General features: G+C 39.9%; 1 protein-coding gene and 1 long non-coding RNA gene across 6 annotated transcripts in view; one reads left to right on the top strand and one right to left on the bottom strand.

The window, feature by feature from the left end:
- Positions 1-1077: 1077 nt before the first annotated feature.
- Positions 1078-4812, bottom strand: LOC121068313. Of its 3 annotated transcripts, none has more exons than XR_005818798.1 (4): positions 4692-4812; positions 3633-3697; positions 2398-2475; positions 1078-1278 (listed from the first exon to the last, which is right to left on the bottom strand). It is a non-coding gene; the product is annotated as an uncharacterized LOC121068313 (long non-coding RNA). The 3 variants fall into 3 exon arrangements; XR_005818799.1 differs by having other exon boundaries at positions 2374-2475; XR_005818797.1 differs by lacking the exon at positions 1078-1278 and having other exon boundaries at positions 1294-2475.
- A 496-nt stretch (positions 4813-5308) lies between these two features.
- The window catches only part of SLC35F3 (solute carrier family 35 member F3), a 161551-nt gene continuing 146651 nt past the window's right edge, over positions 5309-20208 (top strand). Inside the window, exons 1-3 of one of the 3 annotated variants that reach the window (XM_040552106.1) lie at positions 5309-5580; positions 5718-5947; positions 6847-6951. In XM_040552106.1, the coding sequence (XP_040408040.1) occupies positions 5528-5580; positions 5718-5947; positions 6847-6951 (388 nt within the window). In that variant the 5' untranslated portion in view covers positions 5309-5527. The remainder of the gene's footprint in view (positions 5581-5717; positions 5948-6846; positions 6952-20208) is intronic. The other 2 variants (XM_040552104.1, XM_040552105.1) reach the window with 2 other exon arrangements.

Consider the following 20208-nt stretch of genomic DNA (forward strand, 5'->3'; position numbering starts at 1 on the left):
AGAGATGACCCTGTATACAAATGAATGGTAAGAAGGACCTGCATAGTACCTCTGTGAATTGTCTGCCTGTAGTTCTTGCTGTTCCTCCTCTCACTACAAACTTGTAATGTTAACAGATTATTTTTTTTACAAAGTCTTTTAATTTCAAAAAGCAGCTGGAAAAAAAAAAGTGCAGTGGGACACTGTCCTTAGCTATGATATGATGAAATATATCCACTGTAGGTGTAAAAGGGTAAGAGAAAACACCTTTTTGTATATTGTAGGGAGATGTGGTTGAACTGGGGTCTGGGTTGGTGTAGCAGAATGTGTAGTATCTTCCAAAATTATTTCCTGAAGAACTGGAAAAAAATGTGTGGTTAACTTACGAACTAGATTCAAAATGCGTATATGGAAGTGGCTACGCCTCACAGTACAGAACGATGTGACAAACATGTAGTGCTCCTTGACCTTCTGTGCTAGATCAAAAGTTCAGCTGTGGGATTTTTAATGTTTCAGACACATGAGCAGCTTCAAACAGCTGCCATTAATTTTATACAATAGAAATTGCCTGTCAAATCAGTCTCCAGGTGTTCTATTCCCTTCAGAAATTACCTTGCCAAGAAAGCTGCGCAGTCCAAGGCTAGCAACACATTTTCTGCATCAAAAAATGACAACTTTAAAAACCACCTTCAAAACTAGAAAAACAAAAGCTTATCTGAAGGGTGAGAATTATCAGATTTTTCTTGGGGCTAGCACATTTTCCAAATAAGCAACTTTAAATGCAGTATGAATGTTGTGTTCTGATTCACTAAAGCCTTCCCTGAGTACAAATCCATTAAAAGTTTTCTTTCTTGTTCTGTCCGGAGCCTTTCGTTCTCTCCCCTAAATCTTCATGGCTGCTTTTCTATTATTTCTTTTGGTGGTCTTCCTGGGCTTGTCAGGGTAGATAGCTGTTGCCGTGATTTCCCCCTTCTCCTTATTCCCATATTGTTTGACTCTCCTTTCAGAAAAACTCATACTACAGTCAGTGAAGTGAAAAAATAGGAATGATAGACAAATGCAGAAAACTTGCAAGACCAGTAACTAGTCTTTCCTTAATCCTTGTTTTGTAGTCCTTTATTTCTGGTATAAATTTCTTGAAATGGCACAACATGATGGCAGATACCAAGTACATGTAGAGCACAGATTGACTTTGGGATTTATGCCTCTGGCATTTCTCAAAATACGGGACACTGAAGAGATCTGCTGTTCTGTATTTTCTGTCTTTGACACCTCCTACAGTCCTTTTGGGGTCTGTTGCTGGAAGAAGGAAAATGAGGAAGGAGACTTTAGAAACAAAGACTATCTTTCTGCTTTTCGCTTCTCAGTTTTCCACTTGAATTGAGAAGAGACACAAGGGCAATGCTCATACACTGCAAAGAAATGATGAGATGTCCTAAAAAAAAGTTTTTTCTTTCCCTGCACTTCTCAACTAACAATGGATAGCAAAACAATCAATAGACCTATTTTCAATTCCAAATGTAAGAGGCTTCTATTTTCCACTGGCAAAGAAGAAGCTGAACAGTTTATATTCAGCAGCATTGAAGTAGCAGATTAAAATCAGCTTTATATAAAGCAACATACCTCCCTGGAACTGAGACACTGACTCTGTGTGTCCCTTCCTGACTACAACAGGCAGCTACATCATAATTTTCAGAGCTTTCTAGTTGCTTTTGGCAAGGAGTCATGCCTGAAATCCTGATGCTTGTTTGGTTTTGCCTGTGCGTTGCAGGTGTCTGAGAACAATGTGGGAGCTTACATGAAAAATGTGCTGCAACTTGTCTTAAATTTATCTGTGTTTGCTCCAGCACACTCTCCCTCTACTTGAGAAAGCAAGTGTGAGTCTGTTGAAGGTAGTTGAGCTGATTTTGCTTATTATCCAGTTTTGCATTTGGCCAGCATCTGTCCACTCTATCAGCCTTCCTTGGTTCTCTGGGTTTATTTATACCATTTAAAGGCAGTAGTAGATATTTTAAAATGTGAATGCAAACAAGGTTACCCATGATAGAATAGAAAGTCTTTAGCTACATATTTTTTGTTGCTGACTCAAAAATTTGCAGGTGAAATAGATTATGTTCGAAGTTGCACTCTTATCCAGTCAGAATAGCATACTAATATTAAATTGGTCCCACTGATTTAGCTGGAGCCACTTTGGCTATAGCGTAGCATTATATTCATGTGGATGTCAAATCTGACTCCAGCTAGACAAAATTAATAGTTTTGCCATATAAGCATTTCCCTGTGTTATATGGGGCTTCTATCATGTACATTGTATTTCTGTCTAAAACCCAAAAATCCCTGGGGCAGGAACATCTGATTAATGGCTCAGGTACGCATCTTCAGTAATAAGGATACAAATACTGAGGAGCAGGAACATACATCAACTGCAGAGAGATTCCGTCAGAAGAATACTTGCTTAAGGAGGAAGGTGGGTCCTCTTCTAAAGACTCTGAGTTCCTAGAGGTGATTTTTTTAATGAACTGGAGAAGATGGTAGTTTCTGCAGTTGTGACTGTTGTCTTGCCCATTGAAATCTCTGCTATGTTACCCTACTCCTGTCGCTGTATCCTCTAAATGTAAAACTCGTCTTGGGAGGTGGGTAGAAATCACTAGCCCTTCACATGAAACGAATAATATTTTGGTAAGTGTAAATTTCCACTTTGGATAAACTTATGCCAAACTGGTACAGATAGGAAATGAAAATAAATACTGTTTAAATGGTATTTTCCTCTGACATGGCATCATAATGTTTATATAGTGCTGATATATCGCTGATATATCTTAATGGTTGTATTTAAGAGCTGACTATCAGTCAAGCATATCATTTCTTGTCTAGGGAAAGAAAATGCGCATCTAACAGGCCAGAATAAGTCACTACACTCTCTAACAAATCCTGTTCCCTCCTACAGAGCTCTGCCGCTATTCCAAGTACAATATTTCCCAACTCTTCTGTGCTTGAAAGATTGTAGGTATTTTATTAAAGTTAACGCACTAGTAAAAGGTTCAGAAAAGCCATTCACAGTGGTTCCAGTTTGGCGGTGCATACAGTACTGGGTGGCTCCTACCTAACCTGAGACAAATCCTGCTCTGTTTTGCCCACTATTCCTTAATAGTGTGTAGGTATATTCCTTAGACAGGTATACAAAACATTTAGCAAATGTTTTCTCTGTAACTTGTTCCTTACTCTTGGGGAGCATTGCTAGTTTATACACTACTTTTTCTCTCCTCATACAAGAAATCTCAAGTCAGCTCCATGAATCCACAAATTCAAAATCATGTGGGACTGAATATTTATCTTTTAGCATCCAATGCCATATTGTCAGTTTCAATTTCAAGTACAATGTTTAAGCATAATTAAAATAGTGAACATGAGAATTTTTACTTGCATGTCCACAGCAGCTCTATGTTTAAGAAGAAACATTTATAGCAAGGTTTGACAAGATCCTAAGAGCTAACTATGTTGATGTTGCCTCTTACTGTAATTTTCAAATGTTTCACTGAACAATTCAATTTTCAAAACTTTACCATTTTCCATGCATTTTCTACTCTCTCACAAGATGCATACTCACTTCAAGTTTGTCAGCACTGCCACCCAAGCTGTCCAAAGTCACTTACTTGCATGACAGGAGAAAGTATTAACGGTCATCCATCATTCCATTTACACCTTGAAATGACAGTAGCTGGGAAAGAAAAAAAACAGCAGAAAAACAATCTTTTTTGGGGCATGTGTAAGGAATGAGATGGTTCTGGAATATAAAGTGGAGAAGTGTGCAGTAGAGTCTCTGAATTCCATGGCACCTTTCTGGGAATACAGAAAATGGACAGTGACATACTTTACTGGCAGTCCAGCAGTGCTGACCAAGCCTTTGCTACTCTGCACCAGCCTACCTGCCCAGCACATGATGAGGGGTGGGTAAGTGCTCAGCAGGTATCTCTGCTTGGCTGGGCTTGGTTGATTGAGCCTTTGTTTGCTCCAGCTCTGAAAGAACTTTATGCTGTTTTCCCATGCCAATGTGAATTAGCCCTGTACTGAGCACAGCTAGCCCAGACTTGCATTTCTGGACGTTATTTTTTGTACAGTTTGAGAGTCTTGTATGAATAATAATGGAGAGATTTGGCACCAGACACATGCAGTAGCACAGGTAATTCTCAGATGACATCCTATCCTTGTCTTTCACTTAAAGCTGGGAAGAGTATAGACTCTGCATATAGAGTGATACTGGACTTAGGCCTGACTGAAATGTCTAATCCTATTCTTGCTTGTTATCACTACTGCTGCTCTGAACATCTGAGGAGATTTAAGTCATCAGTACCCGTGGGTTTCGTGAATGTTGTTTCCATCCCCTCACCTTAGCCCAAGTCACCTTCCTGCATTGGTGCACGTGCCTGGCAGGATGCTCTATCATACTGCCAAACGTCTGTGCAGTTGCTCAGTGCTTGTGCTGTTGGAGCACTGCTGATCCCTTGACTGGGTTTCAGAAGTACTTGCCCAGCTACAAATGTTTTCACTTTCACAGACAAAATAATTGTTGCATAAGTAATAACACAAATTCAGTGCGTGATTTGATACGGGTGTTTGCTATTAAGTTTGTCTCCTGCCAGCTGTGGCTGCTTTACCTTCTGTTTTTGAAAGTGACACAGCGATTGTTGAATGTTACCTTTAGTTAACGTTACCTTTAGTCATCAGGAAGGCCTGCATTAACCAGCACTGGTTTGTGTCCATGTTCGTGGTTTGCTATCCCTGGTAAAGCGAACGCGTGCACTGAATGATTTCTTCTGCTGGGACTTCTCAGTTTCCTATAAGACACACATACCCACAAAGTTATTTAAATAACTCCAACTGTATCTATAGACGACCAAACATCTATTATTTTTATTTTTTTTTAACGGACCGTACATATGTGTCTGTACTGGGTCCACACCCCAACTTTCACCCAGCCTCACCTGCGTGTTTACCACGCGCCTCCCTTGTTCGGCCCGCTGCCCGAGGCGTGCGGAAACCCCCACAGAAGGATTCTGAGGGGATTCTGTAGAAACACCCACACAAAGGTTCCTGAGGGCGGCGTGGGGCGGGCAGGGGCTGCGGGCGGTGCCTCGCGTGGGGCCGGGCCGGGGCTGCGGGCTGCCGGCAGGGGTCGCGCGGCGCGGCCGTTGGCCGGGCGGCTGTGGGCGGCGGGGCCGCGGGGCTCCCCCTGCCGGCGGCCGCTGGCAGCGCGCTGGGGCGGGGGGCGCGGAGCGCGGAGCTCGCCCTGCCCGGCCCCCGCCCGCCGGCGCTCGGCTGGCGGCGGCGGCGGCGGCAGCAGCGGCGGCCCGCCCCTCGCCTCTCCCTGCGGGGCGAGCGCCAGCCCGGGGACCCTCCGCGGCCGCCGCCTCTCCGCCCGCTCCTTCTCGTCTCCCCTCCTTCCTTCCTTCCTTCCTTCCCTCCCGCCTCGCACCCGGCCGGTGGGCGCCGCCGGCTCGCCCCGCCGAGAAGTCTGGGCGCCCCCCAGCCCTCGCTGCTGCTGCTCCCCATGGGGATCCGCGAGTTCCCCAACGGCTCGGCGCGGGGCAAAGCCGCCACGCTGTGAGTACCGGGCGGGGACGGGGTCGGGGTCGGGGTCGGGGACGGGGACACCCACCGCACCCGGGCGGAGGGGAAAGTTGTCGGGCGGGAGGTGCCGGGGGGCGGCCGCCCCCTGACGCCCCTCTCCCGGCCCCCAGCGGCATGCGGCGCTCCCCCGACGTGAGCCCCCGGCGGCTGTCCGACATCAGCCCGCAGCTGCGGCAGCTCAAGTACCTGGTGGTGGACGAGGCTATCAAGGAGGACCTCAAGTGGTCCCGCTCCGTGGAGGACCTCACCAGCGCCTCCGTGGGGCTCACCTCCATCGAGGAGAGGATCCTGCGCATCACCGGCTACTACGGCTACCAGCCCTGGGCCGCCAGCTACAAACGTGAGTCCCCGGGGGCGGTGGTGGTGTTGGGGGGTCTGGCTTGCCGCTAGCCATGGGGTAAATTTGGGATCCTGCAACCAGGAGAGCCCGTTTAGGTGCCTTAGTACTGCCGACGCGCTCGGTGATGTGTTGATTGCCGGATTTGTGACAGCTCTGAAAAAGCCCCGCTGCATTCACGCACGCCCTGTTCTCAAAAGTGACGCCTTCTCGGTACGTCTTTCTGTTGTGTTAGAGGTCTGTCAGATCTTCGCAGTGCTTAATCTCGTTTTTATGCCTTTCCTGGGTCAAATGGAGCTGTCTCTTCCATATTCCTGCACTTGAGAAAGAAACTTCCTGCGATACCACCACGAAGAGAAGCCTAGCCGTGTCCCTCCATAGACGTGATTTATGAAGGAAATGAGACCTTGAGGGGTTGTAATATATCAGCTAGTATTCTTGCACTAACACTCCCAGTTTCTTGCCCATCTTTCATCTCCACGGTGGTAATTGCATGACTTAACAAGTTCTAAAAATAAGTTACCCATTAACTCAAGTCATAAAAATATTTTGGTTGTTCAAATGCTGTTCATATCATCACTTTTTTTTTTGTTGTTGTTGTTAAAATGATCATGCTGTAACAAAAGTCAGTCTTGCTGGGAACACTGGCTCTGACAAAGTGGCTGTTTTCGTGGTGCGCTTTCCTAAGTATTAAGCGTAAACATTCTGAAATGTTTACTCACGGATTATCCCTTTGCTCATGTGCTTAATAATGAAAGAGGAAGATGCAAGAAAGCGTGGTATGTGGTACTTGTTCAGTTTTTGTGAGCCACTTCTGATTACCTGATGATAGGGCTTTACTGATAAATATTCAAAGACTTCTTCTGAGAGAGCTTTTTTATTATTTATTTTTATTTTGACAGAAATGTCTGATATTTGCTACTTTACTCATGAGGGAGTATGGGATTTCTCTAAGAGCAAATCCATTGCCTGGATTGGGATCATTCCTGAGAGTAAAGCTTATTCAGGTCAGTTTTCAGGATCAGATCGTGTGCTGATGCCAGGCTGAGTTGGGTATTAGTGCTTGCATCTGACACAGTGACTAATAGTCCAGCTGAAGTCGCGCTGAGCTGCTGTGGCAGATCCTTCTGAAATAATAATGGTCATGCTAACTCCTCAATTATAACTTGTTTGTTGAAATTCATAACTGTGTCTGAAAAAGTTAATTGCAAGCCTCAGCTTGCTAGCCTAGTTATATCTTCTCTGGTAGCTCATTCTGAATAACAAAATTACATACTTGAGTTGTAATGGTGGAATATAAATACAAAAGTTGTCTGAGTTTCTTACTTTTGTGCCTAAAAATAATAGGTCATATGAAATCGTTGCCAATTGAAAACCTGGGTTGCTAGAAGTGTGGAGGAAAAAAAAAAAAAAAACACCACAAAAGAAAAGACCCATCTCTCTAGCTGGTACTGTATGGCATGGCTGAAGAAGAGCTGTGTTGATGAACATCAGCTGAATAGCTGACCAAATGGATGTAAATGGGGTAAATCGTCTGAAGTGGGAAGCTAACTTTGTAACGGCTACTTTGAAACAGGACTCTTTAAATAGTCCTTCAACTTGAGCTTGTGCAATTAGTTTTGGGATATGGATTTTCCATGTGACTTTTCATTTATGGGGTTTAATTGGCCCAAGAACTGTGAACAAACAATTTTTATTAAGTTCAGATTGCTCCCTTGTGTTTTTTGTCATCTTATTGTGTGTGCTTGTAGACATTCGTGCTGTTGGCACTATGTAAATAATGAGTATAATTAATGGAGTGCATTAATAATGGATCTGTTTTCTGGAAAGTAAGTCAGTAACATGGTTTGATCTGATCACATTTTTTCTATATATCTTTGTGACATTATTTTATTATAACTAAATCACCTGAAGGGCCAGATCTCTTTTTTTTTTCCACATGACAGTGTTCCTCATATGCATTATTTAGACTGTTTATAGGTATTTAAAATTGAGACATTCAAGAAGCCTTTGCTGGTTGTTAACAAAATACTGTGAATTACTGACCAAATCCTATATTTAATATACTTATAAATAAGATGGAAAGAGGGGAGGAAGAAGGAAAGATCTGCCAAAATCACAAAATGTTATGGACTGGACAGAAAAAGAAAGGACTCTGCATTGCTCTAGGGAGACCTGCTCGAGGCAGGTGAATAGCCCAGATGTTAACAAATGACATTCCCTGTCACAAATAGAAGCCTTGTGTTCCCTGAAAATGCTAAAATTACCAGTCCAGCCTGCAAAGTTTCACATCACTGCATCAGCTTGTGAGAGGGAATAGGATGGGACTGTACACAGCTCAGTGAAGACCTCTGCTGTTTGACTGCACCTTCAAACCAGATTTTAGGAACTGGAATAATGCAATGTGTTTTTGTGTGTTAATATGATGCCTTCAGAGGATTTAGTGGTATAGTCTAGTATAGTATTGTGCAATATTGGTTATTTCCTCTCGAAAATGATCAAAGAAGTATTTAAGATGAGTAAGGAAAAGAATACAGACAGTCTATTAAGAGTCTTAAGAGTTTTGTCTGCTTATCTTAAAGAGGTAAGAACAAAAGCTTGTAAGGTATTGGTGTATGCTGCTCTGGCAGAAAGAGTTTTTCTTCTTACTATGTTTTTAGAAAAAAAACAGATGGACAGTCAATGAAGATGACAAGCTGTCAATTAAAAACTGATAGGAAAAATAATTTTTGAAGAAACATTTGTTTTTGAGACCAAGAGTTCAAAGGATTGTAGATCTTGTTGCTGCTCTAAATTACAATTACAGTAACTTGGGAAAAATATTGGAGAGAATATTAAACTTCATTATTCAGAGCACAAATTAGTGTGGGAGGCAGACCATCTCTTCCTGAGGCTTTCTTGCACTTTCCTCCATTGCCTCTGCCCACCAAAGGCAATATCCAGAAAGAGGATAGGAGTGTGCCCTGATCCAATCTGGCAGTACTTATTTTTCTGAAATTCTTGCTACTGAGTTTCAGGCTATTTGTGGAAATAACTGCTCTTGAGTCTAAATCAAACATTAATATTTGTCCCATGGGGGGACAGTTTTGCAGCATCTGATTTGATTTCTGGAATGCAAAGGCGGGGGGAAGAAACAAGCAAGATTCAGTAGAATCATACTCTAATACAGCTATGTCAGTGGTAGAGCTCAGTATTTATGAAATCTTTGATATCAACAGGCAGTATGTTAATTGACTTTTAAAAAATTTTAATTAACACGTAGGGATCAAATAATTTAGTTTAAAAAAAATTGTACATCCCAGTGACGGCCTTTTTGTTGTTTGGAGATCAAACTGTTGTTAGAGCTGTATTATCAGTGCTGTTCTCTTTCATGAAGGTTAAGTAAATTACCATGGTTTCTGCCTCTAAAAGCCTGTGACTTAAGTTCAAGAGGAAAGACAAGTTTGGAAGTGAGCAGACATATTTCTATTTAGCACCATTGTAACTGGGATTTAGGCTTCAAACTTTTTTAGAGGTATAGACCCAAGAACTTTTCTGTACTTGTGAAAGACAGCTGTGACTAAACTGCTGAACTGTCTTGCTGATCCGTATGGAAGACTGTTCATCTTAATTACTGTAGCAATTGACAGAGTGCTTATTTCCACCTGAAGAGTGCACATCAAATACCTTTGTCAGATGTTCATTGCTTTCTACATGGACTTGGTCTATTCTGTAGTGATTCAATATCATAGTCTGTCACCATGTGATTAATATTCTAAATACATGCATCTGGGCTTCAGCGAGCTATCCCTCTTTTGCAGTCTTTCTTTTCCTACTGATCATCTGTACACCTCTGTTCCTTGTATAAATAAGATCAGGGTCTGTCTTCCTAAAAAAAGGACTTTCAAGTATCCTTAGAACGTGTTCTTAAATACAGGTTCATTATGGACAAATCAGGATTATATGTTACCCTCTCTCCTTTTAGGTGCCTGTAAGACCACCTAGCATCGCACTCATAATTCAGTTACCTTCTTTGTGTGGCTACAGGTATTACTATACTTGAAGAAATAATGTTAGGAGAATATTATGTGTATTTAACTCAGTGCTGTTTAGTAGGAATGGACCGCAGTTCCATGGCTTGTGAACGTTTCTGTAAGACTCTGATCTTGCACATAATTCCAGGTTGTTCTGGTGACTTCTTTTAACTGATGTGTTGTCGTTCAGGTGGAAGGGAAAGATTTGCATCCAGCAGCTTTGAAGACCTCGGTCTCTTCTTCTGCCTGCTAGCTTCAACAGTAGTTCCCTATTTTTAACGTTTCTCCATCGTTATTTCAACAACAACACAACAAGCCATATGGTTTTTATGCCCAGAATATCGATGTACACTATTCATACAGCGATGTACTATTCATACAGCATATAACTCAGTAGGTCTTGACCTGGGCATGGAATTTAACTGCTATTACCAATGTAAATAACTTAATAGAAAACACTGGCTTACAGATCTTCTAAATGTTTCTCAGAAAGCATGAGTGTCTGAGAACAAAAGTGTCACAGTTACTGAACTTTGATACTACTTTGAACTTTGAGGGTGGTGAGGCACTGGAACAGGTTGCCCAGAGACGTTGTGGATGCCCCATCCCTGGAGGTACTCAAGACCAGGTTGGATGAGGCCCTGGGCAACGTAATCTAGTGGGTGGCATCCCTGCTCATGGCAGGGGGGCTGGAACTGGATGATCTTTGAGGTCGCTTCCAACCCAAGCCATTCTATAATTCTGTGATCCTTTTAATGTAGTAGTTTAATGTTGGTTTTAGCTAATTAAAAGTATAAGCATTTTACCCATATAAATAGTGGAATAGAAGTTATACAGTTGAAGACCAGTGTTTCCAGCTGATTCACCTTATGATCTGCTTTTCACATGCAATTCACATTGAATGCTGTTATCTTCACAGTCATTAAAAGCAAATCCAGTGGGGTTGTGAATCAGGATAAAAATATTAATACGTGAGAATTGTGCAAATACTGTTTTTAATCTTGACATCTGAGTGAGAACTTAACTTGTTTTTGAGGTGACATACAGGAATCTCCAGAAGTTCAAAGACAGAAGTAGAGGAGCATTGTTTTCTCTGGGAAAACCAATTTTCAGGCCAGCTGTAAGTGGTTCATTTAAAACTGTTACTCGCTTTCCAATACATAAATATTGAAGGTCATGCTCTTATAACTAATGCAGTACTTTAATGATATCCTTCACGTTGCTGTTCGTGAGCTCAAGTGATTATGTGAGAATCTTACTTTTCAGGTGAAAACACGGACTAACCTCTACGTGTTTGGGTCTGGGAGAAAAGCTTGGATAGCTGCCCCAGGGTCACTGTATAGGTCAAAACCCCCCAGAAGCTCAGAAGAAAAGTAAAAATATGTGCTTTACCTCATTGTTTTAAGTCAGATTTATGGTGTTTGGTGGCTTAATTCCTTTTTTTTTTCCTAATGCTCTTTGACAGTACTAACATAACTAATTGTTATGCTAGCAGGAAAAGCTAAGCAAAACCTGGTCACTCCTGCAGGTGAAAAAAAGTGATGGTAATCAATTGCATTGTAGCTTTAAAAGTGTTGTGGTGTTGTTAATTCAACTGTCAGTGTAGTTGTCTGTTAGAAGCTAAACCTACGTGTGATTATACACAAACCAAGGATATTAGTGGTTCATATCCAAATGACATCTCACCCAAAAACTCCTGAAGCCATTTTGTCATATGTGTGGTACTCTTTGTAACTGAGAATAACTATCCCCAGACACAGCCTCTCAAAATACTTCAGAGACCTAGTCATAAGTCTGCGGTGGATGTCCCAGAATATTACAGGAGACATTTTTCTTTATTGGGAAGAGATCTCTTTGACCCCAGTGGGCTTTACTCTTTGGGTGGCCTTGCAGTTGAGAATGAAAGAGGAATAGCACAATCTGGTCATGTGAGACAGAGCAAAGGAGTACAGGGGATGAATGGTGAGCAGCTGCAAAGATACCACGTGAATAGTTAGGGCGAGATCAGACAGCCTTTCAGAAGGTTCTTTTTCAAGATTATTCCAAAAGAGGTAAGACATGAGAGTTCCCTGGCCTTTTTTTTTTTTTTCAGGTAGTAAGTAAAATATTTTGGGGCCAATACTAAGCAGAAAACTGCTTCCTGTTATAATTTGGGCTTCGTTAATCACAGATTCCTAGTTTTAAGTTGCTTGCTGGCAAGCCAAGCAAATCGTAATTTAAACTGATTTACTAAACATTTTGAATTGCTTAGTAAATATTTGGTAAATTGTAAATGTTAGTGAACATGTTTACTAAACAATTTTAATTGTGTAGTGTTAAGTTACTACCACTTTTAGGTAGACAGCTGTGTAAACATTTTTTGGTTTGTATCTTTGTATTGAGTTTTCACAGTGAAGAAACGAAGAATTGCAACCTACAAAATGGATACTTTTTTGTTTGTTCATTATTTGAACAAATTAATTGGTTGCTTTCAACTTTGTTTTCCCGTGCAGCTCTAATTACATGTCATATGCAGTATGCCACTTATGCAAAACAGTTCGTAGAACGGCTGTTGGCTTCCAGCATTGATTATATACCCCTTAACTAAATGTTATCACTGAATGTTGTTTCTCCAGTGGAACATACCACTGAAGTTTCTACCATGCAAACCTACTGGAAATGCTAGTTGTATGTGTTTGTAAAGTTGGGGCCCATGTTAGCAGGTTTGAAGAAGTGTTAACCGGCATCAAACTCCTTTTACTGGTGAACTGTGTGTATATATACATATGTATATATATTTTTTAATAGAAATGTGTTTGTGTTCAGTAATCAACGTGTTGAATCCATAATAATGGATTGTTACTAAAAACACAAACTACTCTGTATTGATATAGAATAATAAGGGAGAAAACTAATTTGCTTGAACTGTGTTTGGCAACTATTAAGAATTAGGAGGAATTGTTTCATTTTGAAACAATTTTGCATCAGGTTTATGAAGTTGTATCTGTCTTTATTGAGGGGTTCTTCCTTCATCACGGGAAATTTCTGTAATAGATTTTGGAGAGTACTGTGTGGTATGTATTTGCAACTTTGATAATTTGTTTAATAAAAGCAATTAATCACATAGATAACTTCATTGCAGTCTGGCTGCAAAGTCTGTGCTGACCTACTGTAATAACGGATATTATTGTGTAATTACTGAAGCAAAAAGCCACAAAAGGACAAAGACTCTTGGTCCAAGATGTTTGTCCCTCTTGAAATTGCTTACTGCATTGCCAGCGAAGCTCATTAGCCTCACTGGTCATTTCACCTGGCTCATGTCAGGGCTGTCTTAGAGGGGAGTTGTTGTGCCCTAATCTGTCTTTAATGTAGTGAGGTGTTTGTGTTTGATGTTCCTGGTGTAAATCAGAAGCTACTGATAACTGCTGACATTTAGTTGATGTCAAGTAGGCCTTGGGATGAAAAGAGTGATGGAAAAGTTACATAAAGGCAACTTTACCCCTTTGGCAATGGGCTCTCTCCTGGAGCAACTGAGGGTGTAGTTCTGACCTTCTCTTTGTTTCAGAAGCAGAAGCCATAGACTTTCCACTATGGCCAGTGAATGATGACTACTCTGAGAACAGAAATATGAGCCCTTTCCTTTGGAGAAAGGAACCATGACCTGACGATAAATTTCTACGTAGGGAATGGCTAGCCTTCATGTGATATATCTTGTTATAGAACCTGGTTCCCTGAGCATTTTTGATTCTCTGATTATCTTCAGAGGGCACGTGCTATTTTGTTCCTCAAAAAAAGATGCTATGATTGCACCTGAGACCATGGAGAACTATTTGTTTCATGAATGGCTCAATGAAACATGCCATAGATTGGAGGGATGCAGGGATGGCATTCCCTGATTTCATTTTCTTTAAGCTTTGGCATGCTGAATTTGGTTAGCTCCCCTTACCAAAAAAAATGTTCATTTAAGTGGTTTCAGATACTTTGATATTTTGATGTGGCTTTGCCAGATCCATGCAGCTATGTGAATGGACTGTGGGTTTGTGCTTAGGTGGAAAGTGAACCTGTCCCTTCAGAGATCTTATGCTTGTATGATGATGATACTGTCTTCATAGTCATATCCTGCAACTCTGGGGTTGGCTCTCCTTTTTCAAACAGTAACTTGTATGCAGACAATATGGCTTACATGGTTTTCAGTAGAATAAGCTACTTACACATTTTTGCCCTAGCTGAAATAGTGCCAGAATTCAGATCAATCATCCAGTCTTTGCGCAGTGAAACAGGAAATAAGTCGTCATGGCTTTAACTCCATTGGCTGTCCTGCTCACTTCATGCAAATCTTTTGAAAGCTTTGAGATTTGTTGAAGTGCACAGCCATTCATACTAGTATTTGTTAGAGCAAACTAACATGGTTACAGCCTTTATGGTAATCGTTTTTAATTTTCCAGTGTATCTAGACATTTTATGCTAGATAAACTTTAGACTGCTTATGGTTTCAGGTGGCATGTTCCATGGAACAGTAAATACCTTGAATTTCAGCTATTTCTTGCCTAAGTGATGTGTTCTGTAGGCCTGAATTTGGGAACTCAGGTTTCATGCAAGCTAGAGATTATGCCCCGATGAGCTGAAGTATGATGTGTTCAGAAGTTCAAAACTTGATAGTCATGACAGGTGGGTCTCGACTTGAAAATGAATATAAGCCCACATTTAATTAGTATTGTAGATAACATGGGAGTCCTGCATTCAGCAACACAAGCATGAGTTGGTGTACACAGATTAACATGGAGGAGTAGATTTACCATTGCATACAACATCAGGGATTTTAGGAGGCTATCTGACTCCCAGGCATTTTATTCAGCTTGCCAGATTATCCTGGGAGAATGTATGAGGAGGGCACCAATATGTCTCAAATCCCTGTTCCCACAGTTTGTCTGTAAGGTTTATGATAATCCTCTTAGAGTCGCAGCATAGAATTTGACCTCTGGTTCCTGCTCATAAAATTATTTCCTGGTCTTTGGAAGCCCTTAATAAAAGTTGTCCCAGAAGGTTAAAAATGGAGTGAAAATCCATAAACTTCAATCAGAGAAGGAAATATGAAATTTAAGACTCATGCTTTTTGCAAAAACAATCGCTTTAAAGTACTTTGCTATTTGCATTTTTTATTAAAAACAAACAACTTTTTTATTTGCTTTTCTTGCATCAGACAGAAAGAAAATATAGTATATTTTCCTATTTCAAACTTTACACCTTAGTTATGTGTAGTTCAATATGTGTAGGAAATTCTCTACTTTTTACAAATAGTGAAGTCAGCAGGTAGAGGGCTCTAAATGTGTTTGGACATCATACAGTGAGAAGTAGTCTTGTGTTTAATAATATTTCTCCAAATAGAAACAAAAATGGTATGTTAATCATAGAAGCGTGAACAAGTATGTTCTCAGTAGGGAAATGAAATAGGTCTTGAATCTTGTACAGAGACTTTGTACCTTCTGTTTCTGGTATGTACGTAGTACAGATTGAATCTCACTGGAAGTGCTTCTGGCAAGCAATATTAGGCATTCTGTATTTATTCCTGGAAAGTTCAGAAGATGAAAAGATTTTTGCAAGGCATCTTTGTAGGAATCTTCACTATTAATATTACTTTAAAATGACAGTTATATACCAGACGATATTTTCTTTCTGCATGTCAAATTCTTTCCCATCCTACACTTCTTTAGAAGCACAATATCTCTTGTCTACGTAGTAAAAGTACATTTGAAGTGGGAATGATATCAGAATCTCCAGAGTGTAAACCTAGACTTTCTTATGACTCCCTAGGTACTTTTCTCTTCCTAATGAAATTACTGCACAAAGGAAACTGGGAAATGTGCCTCCAGTAGAGCAGTTCTGGCTCAAAGTAATATATTATTCAGCTCTACACTCATACTAATATTGCAGATATGAGAGAATTAGAAAAACTATATGGGATGAATCTCTGACTCCAACCAAATCCATGGCATTTCTGTCATTACCTTCAGTCAAGCCTGGTTTCACCCACCAGGCTGAAGTCTTTGAGTTTGCCTTTTAAGCAGGCTTCCTGCTTTATATGCTGAGCTTCTGTTCCTAAGGCAACTGCATCCAATTACACCTACCCATACATGGTCTTTATTATACGTTCCTGAGCACTATTGAGGAGCTCTGTTTAAATTATAGAATAATGATTTCTTTTAATAGACGTGCAATTTTAATTTTCTTTCATCTTGAACTTGGTGTTTAATTAGTACTTAATAGCCTGTCCCAACAGAGGTAGAAAGTATCTACAGCAATTAAGAAGGGACCACTCTTTCTTCTCATTGTCTAGAAAGCTGACTGCTTGGAGCCCAGGTGTTGAAAGGAGGAAGAACGCATATACAGTCATTTGTAGTGTTAGGTTAGGAGCTGAGGATTGAGACCTGTAACGGAGCATGTCCTCAAACAGGGCTGTTACCAACAGCAAGTAGCCAGTTCTCTAAGTGCCGCTCCTTTGTTTATGCTAAACGCTACATCATTCTCAGTATCTTTCCACTTCAGATGAGGACCTATGCTAGTGTGGGGGACAGTGGATGGGTTTGGGGAAGGACCCTCATGAAACAATAACAGGAAAGCCTTTTAGTTGGTCATCTGTGAGGTGGAAGCTAATTAGGCTTTGATAGCCGTGTATCAAACAGTCAAGGTGAAAGAGCATATAGAAACAGACCTTTTGCAAATGTAGACAGAGAACAATGAGTAGTGGGACAAAATTAGTGTTCCCAGTGAAATTTGAAATGGCACTGAAGTAACTATGTTGTATGTTCAACTTAATTTTTTGGTTATTGTTAAACTATCCCACTGCCAAAACATACAAGTAAAGTAACAGGATGCAGCTTGAGGAAACTACTCTGTAAAATTTATCTAATGAGGCTGGTTGATTGGATCAACCTCTTATGTCTTTATTTTCAAAGACCGAAATCATTAAGTCTTCATGTTGATAAAAGTCTGACAGAAGCCAAGACAAATTCTACCTGACTAAAACCAGCAAGTAATGGCCTGCTGGATACTGCAGCCCTGAGTGGAACCGAGGGTTCTGGTCTCAGTGCGGTTCTAATAGGTCTGTGAAAGCTGTGCAGTTTGGCAGGCTTGGACACTCATAAACCTCCAGAGTCCCAGGGGTAAACTAGCTGAAGTATTTTTACAAACACAACATGCTGACCCAAGGCCAGCATCTCTACTATTCTAATGCCTTTTGCACTTTTCAAATGGGAGTGCAAAGTGGCTGGATCTGGTCCCAGCTTCCAGCTGAGAGCATTCCTATTACAGCGATCTGTTGTTGTAAACATGTATAGTAAATTCACTTCCAGTTAACAGCATTTTCATTGTAGCTAACCTGTCAGTCTAATAAATTCCTTTGCTTTCTTCACTTTTTTTCCATGCAGGAGGCAATTAGACAGTAGGTGTTCGTGATCTCCCCAATTACTTCTGTAGAAAAAAAAAATAAAATAAACGATCCTTATTTATGGTAGGTGAGAACAGTGTGAGAGCAACAAAACTACCTTTCTATCTGTCTTACCTCTTCTTGTTTTGAACTGGTCTTATCTCAGATATTGAGACGAATTTGATCTTGAAACATTTACTTCTTTTGAAGGGAGGATTGTAGAAACTTAGCCAAAGTTCCATGCCCAGCAGTAGGAACTGCACAAGAAGAATAAGAGATCTAGATCAAGAGAGTTATTACTAGTTCATACCTTGGATATTAACTGCTGTAGCTGAATCACTGTGAGTTGAAGAATAATTGAAAGGTAGAAAAACATCAACACGTTCCAGAAAGGCTTCTTTCACTTCAGATGTGTTTTTCTCAGCTAGTACAAGGTTAAACTAGTTGCACTGTAATCTGTTTTCTGCAATAGCAGCTAATTTTACTAAAAGCAAATAGGTTACATATGGCTGAGCTCGGTGTTGAAGCTGGAGTCTTCCTCCGACAGTAACCAAACTTGAAAATCCTGATCTTTCCCACTCTTTTCTCACTGTTGATTTATTTCTGATAGGTTGAATTACTCTGTTATCTCATAAGAATATTTTCATTATATACCTTTTTAGAGTTAAAATTAGAGCAATTCTCAACCATTACCTACTTCAAATAATATTTCTTAGCTTTGCATTTATAAGCTCTTGGGACTAACTACTGAGTAAAGTTTAAACCTTACAGTAGTTGCTCTTTCTATCTCTCATTGTCTTTATTGTATTAATGTTACACCATTAAAATATTAAGGACCTTATCCAGTAAACAAAATAATAACTAAAAATACACATGGATGTAAGTACAGGGTCATGCGTCTGGTTTATATTCAAAGGGTAGGTCTTCAATGTGTTTTTTTTCTTCAGTTAAATAACCTAGTGAGCTATATTTCTTTTGAGCTACTGAGTTCTGAAGAAATGTCTCTGCAACCATTTGATGCACAAGTTTCAAGCCTACAAAAAAAAAAAAAAACACAAACTACTTATATATGTGACTAACTTAAGTGGCAGAGCAGATGAGACTAAAATTATTAATTTTTGTATGTTAACTTTTAGTGTGTTAATTATTTGTACTCCAAATAACTGGTTTCTACTGAATGTTAATGAATCACTTTGTTGAAAATATTAATTTATTATTCTCGATAACACAAAATATCCTTTTTGTTTGTCTATGGTAATTACAGTGATCTAGAAGATTTCATCATCGCTATTATGTATACGTTGAAAGTCAATTTGTGTGTGAATAAACCACATAATTTTTCTGTGCAAACAGGAATGATTCCATTCTGGTTCAAAATACTTCAGCTCTCAATTAATTTTGTGCATCCCAACATAATTATTGATCTGGTTTTCAGGGGTTGTTTTTGGTTGTGTTGTTTTTTTTTTTTGGAGGGGGGGTTGTTCTGTTTTTTTTTTTGTCAGTCTGATATTGTCAGTTTTCTAGAATGTAATGTAATGCAAAGTAATTCACATGTGCTGAGAAATTGTTTGATACAACAGTCTGTAAGGTAAAATGCTTTTGACAGGGGTTCTTTGCAATTTATTTAATGCAAATTAACTGTATAAATTAGTCTTTTGACGGATGATTGATTTATTTGAGAAAAATGTGTTTCTTCTTGTAATATTTCTGAGTGAGCAATTAGATATTATAGGACCATGTTGAGAAATTAGGCCTTTGATAGCCTGTTTGCAAGAAGTTCTGTTTCCTTAAGCATAAAACGCTCTTCAAACCAAATACATCACTCATTTTATTTAAATTGATTCTTTGTTGATTTCAGTGGAATAAAGTAGTACTTAAGCAGCACAAGCTTGTAGAACCCAGCTTAAAATAAGCAGTCTGAAAAAGATGGATAATTATCAGTTGTAATGTTAGGGACAACATTAAGTTTTTAAATATCTAGCAGAAGAAAAGTATTCAGGTATTCTGTATCTCAAATGCACAATGTGACAAGAAGCTGTAGTTACCAAATTTTTGTGATCAAATTTAACCTGGGCTCAGGTACTTCCTCCCGTATTTAAACTGTTCTTATCAAAGCAACAGGAATCCACGGTACTCTCTCCCTTCCTTTGCTTAGTGACTTTGACTGCACATGCAAAAACATGCATATCCAAGTGAAAATTGTAGTCCTCATATTACAGAGCTCTGGACTTTTTCGTTGTTTTAAGTATAAATGCGTTGATTCAGAGATGAAAAAAAACTGCATGTGCATGCAGTGTTAGCCTGTGCTGTTGGAATTTACAGAATTACCTTGATGAAAATTGTCCCTGAATAGAAGCAGTTAAGTCTTCTCATAACAAGTACCCTGAAAGAACATTACGTAATGATCCACACTGACATGTTTGGATGGTTTCTTTGCACTGGCTGATTATTCTTACAGCTTGTTTCCCCCCCTCCCTTTCTAATCATTTAATTCATTTGCTTGTATAAAGCCCATTAGTTTTGCACTGGATTTATTGTCTGTATCATAGCTATAGATGTGTTCTTCTGAGGCATTTTACAGAAGTCTTAATTTAGCCTTTTCTGCAGTCACAGCAATGAGTATTGCAAGTTGACAGACAGTTATTTCAAACTGCATACAGCACTCCTTGAGAAGGAAGGAAGGAAGCTTGATAGAAAAGTCTGTGTACTCTGTTTTTTGCCTTACTTACTCTGTCCAGGTAAACCTGTATAGGGGAAGAAAAAAGAAGGAGGGCATCAGAAAATTTGTGCTATTTTCCTATGACTAAACCTTTTAGCTGCTGTGCTAAAAAGTGTGTAGGCACCCACAA

Source organism: Cygnus olor, chromosome 3, assembly GCF_009769625.2.
Source record: "Cygnus olor isolate bCygOlo1 chromosome 3, bCygOlo1.pri.v2, whole genome shotgun sequence".
Lineage (NCBI taxonomy): Eukaryota > Metazoa > Chordata > Aves > Anseriformes > Anatidae > Cygnus > Cygnus olor.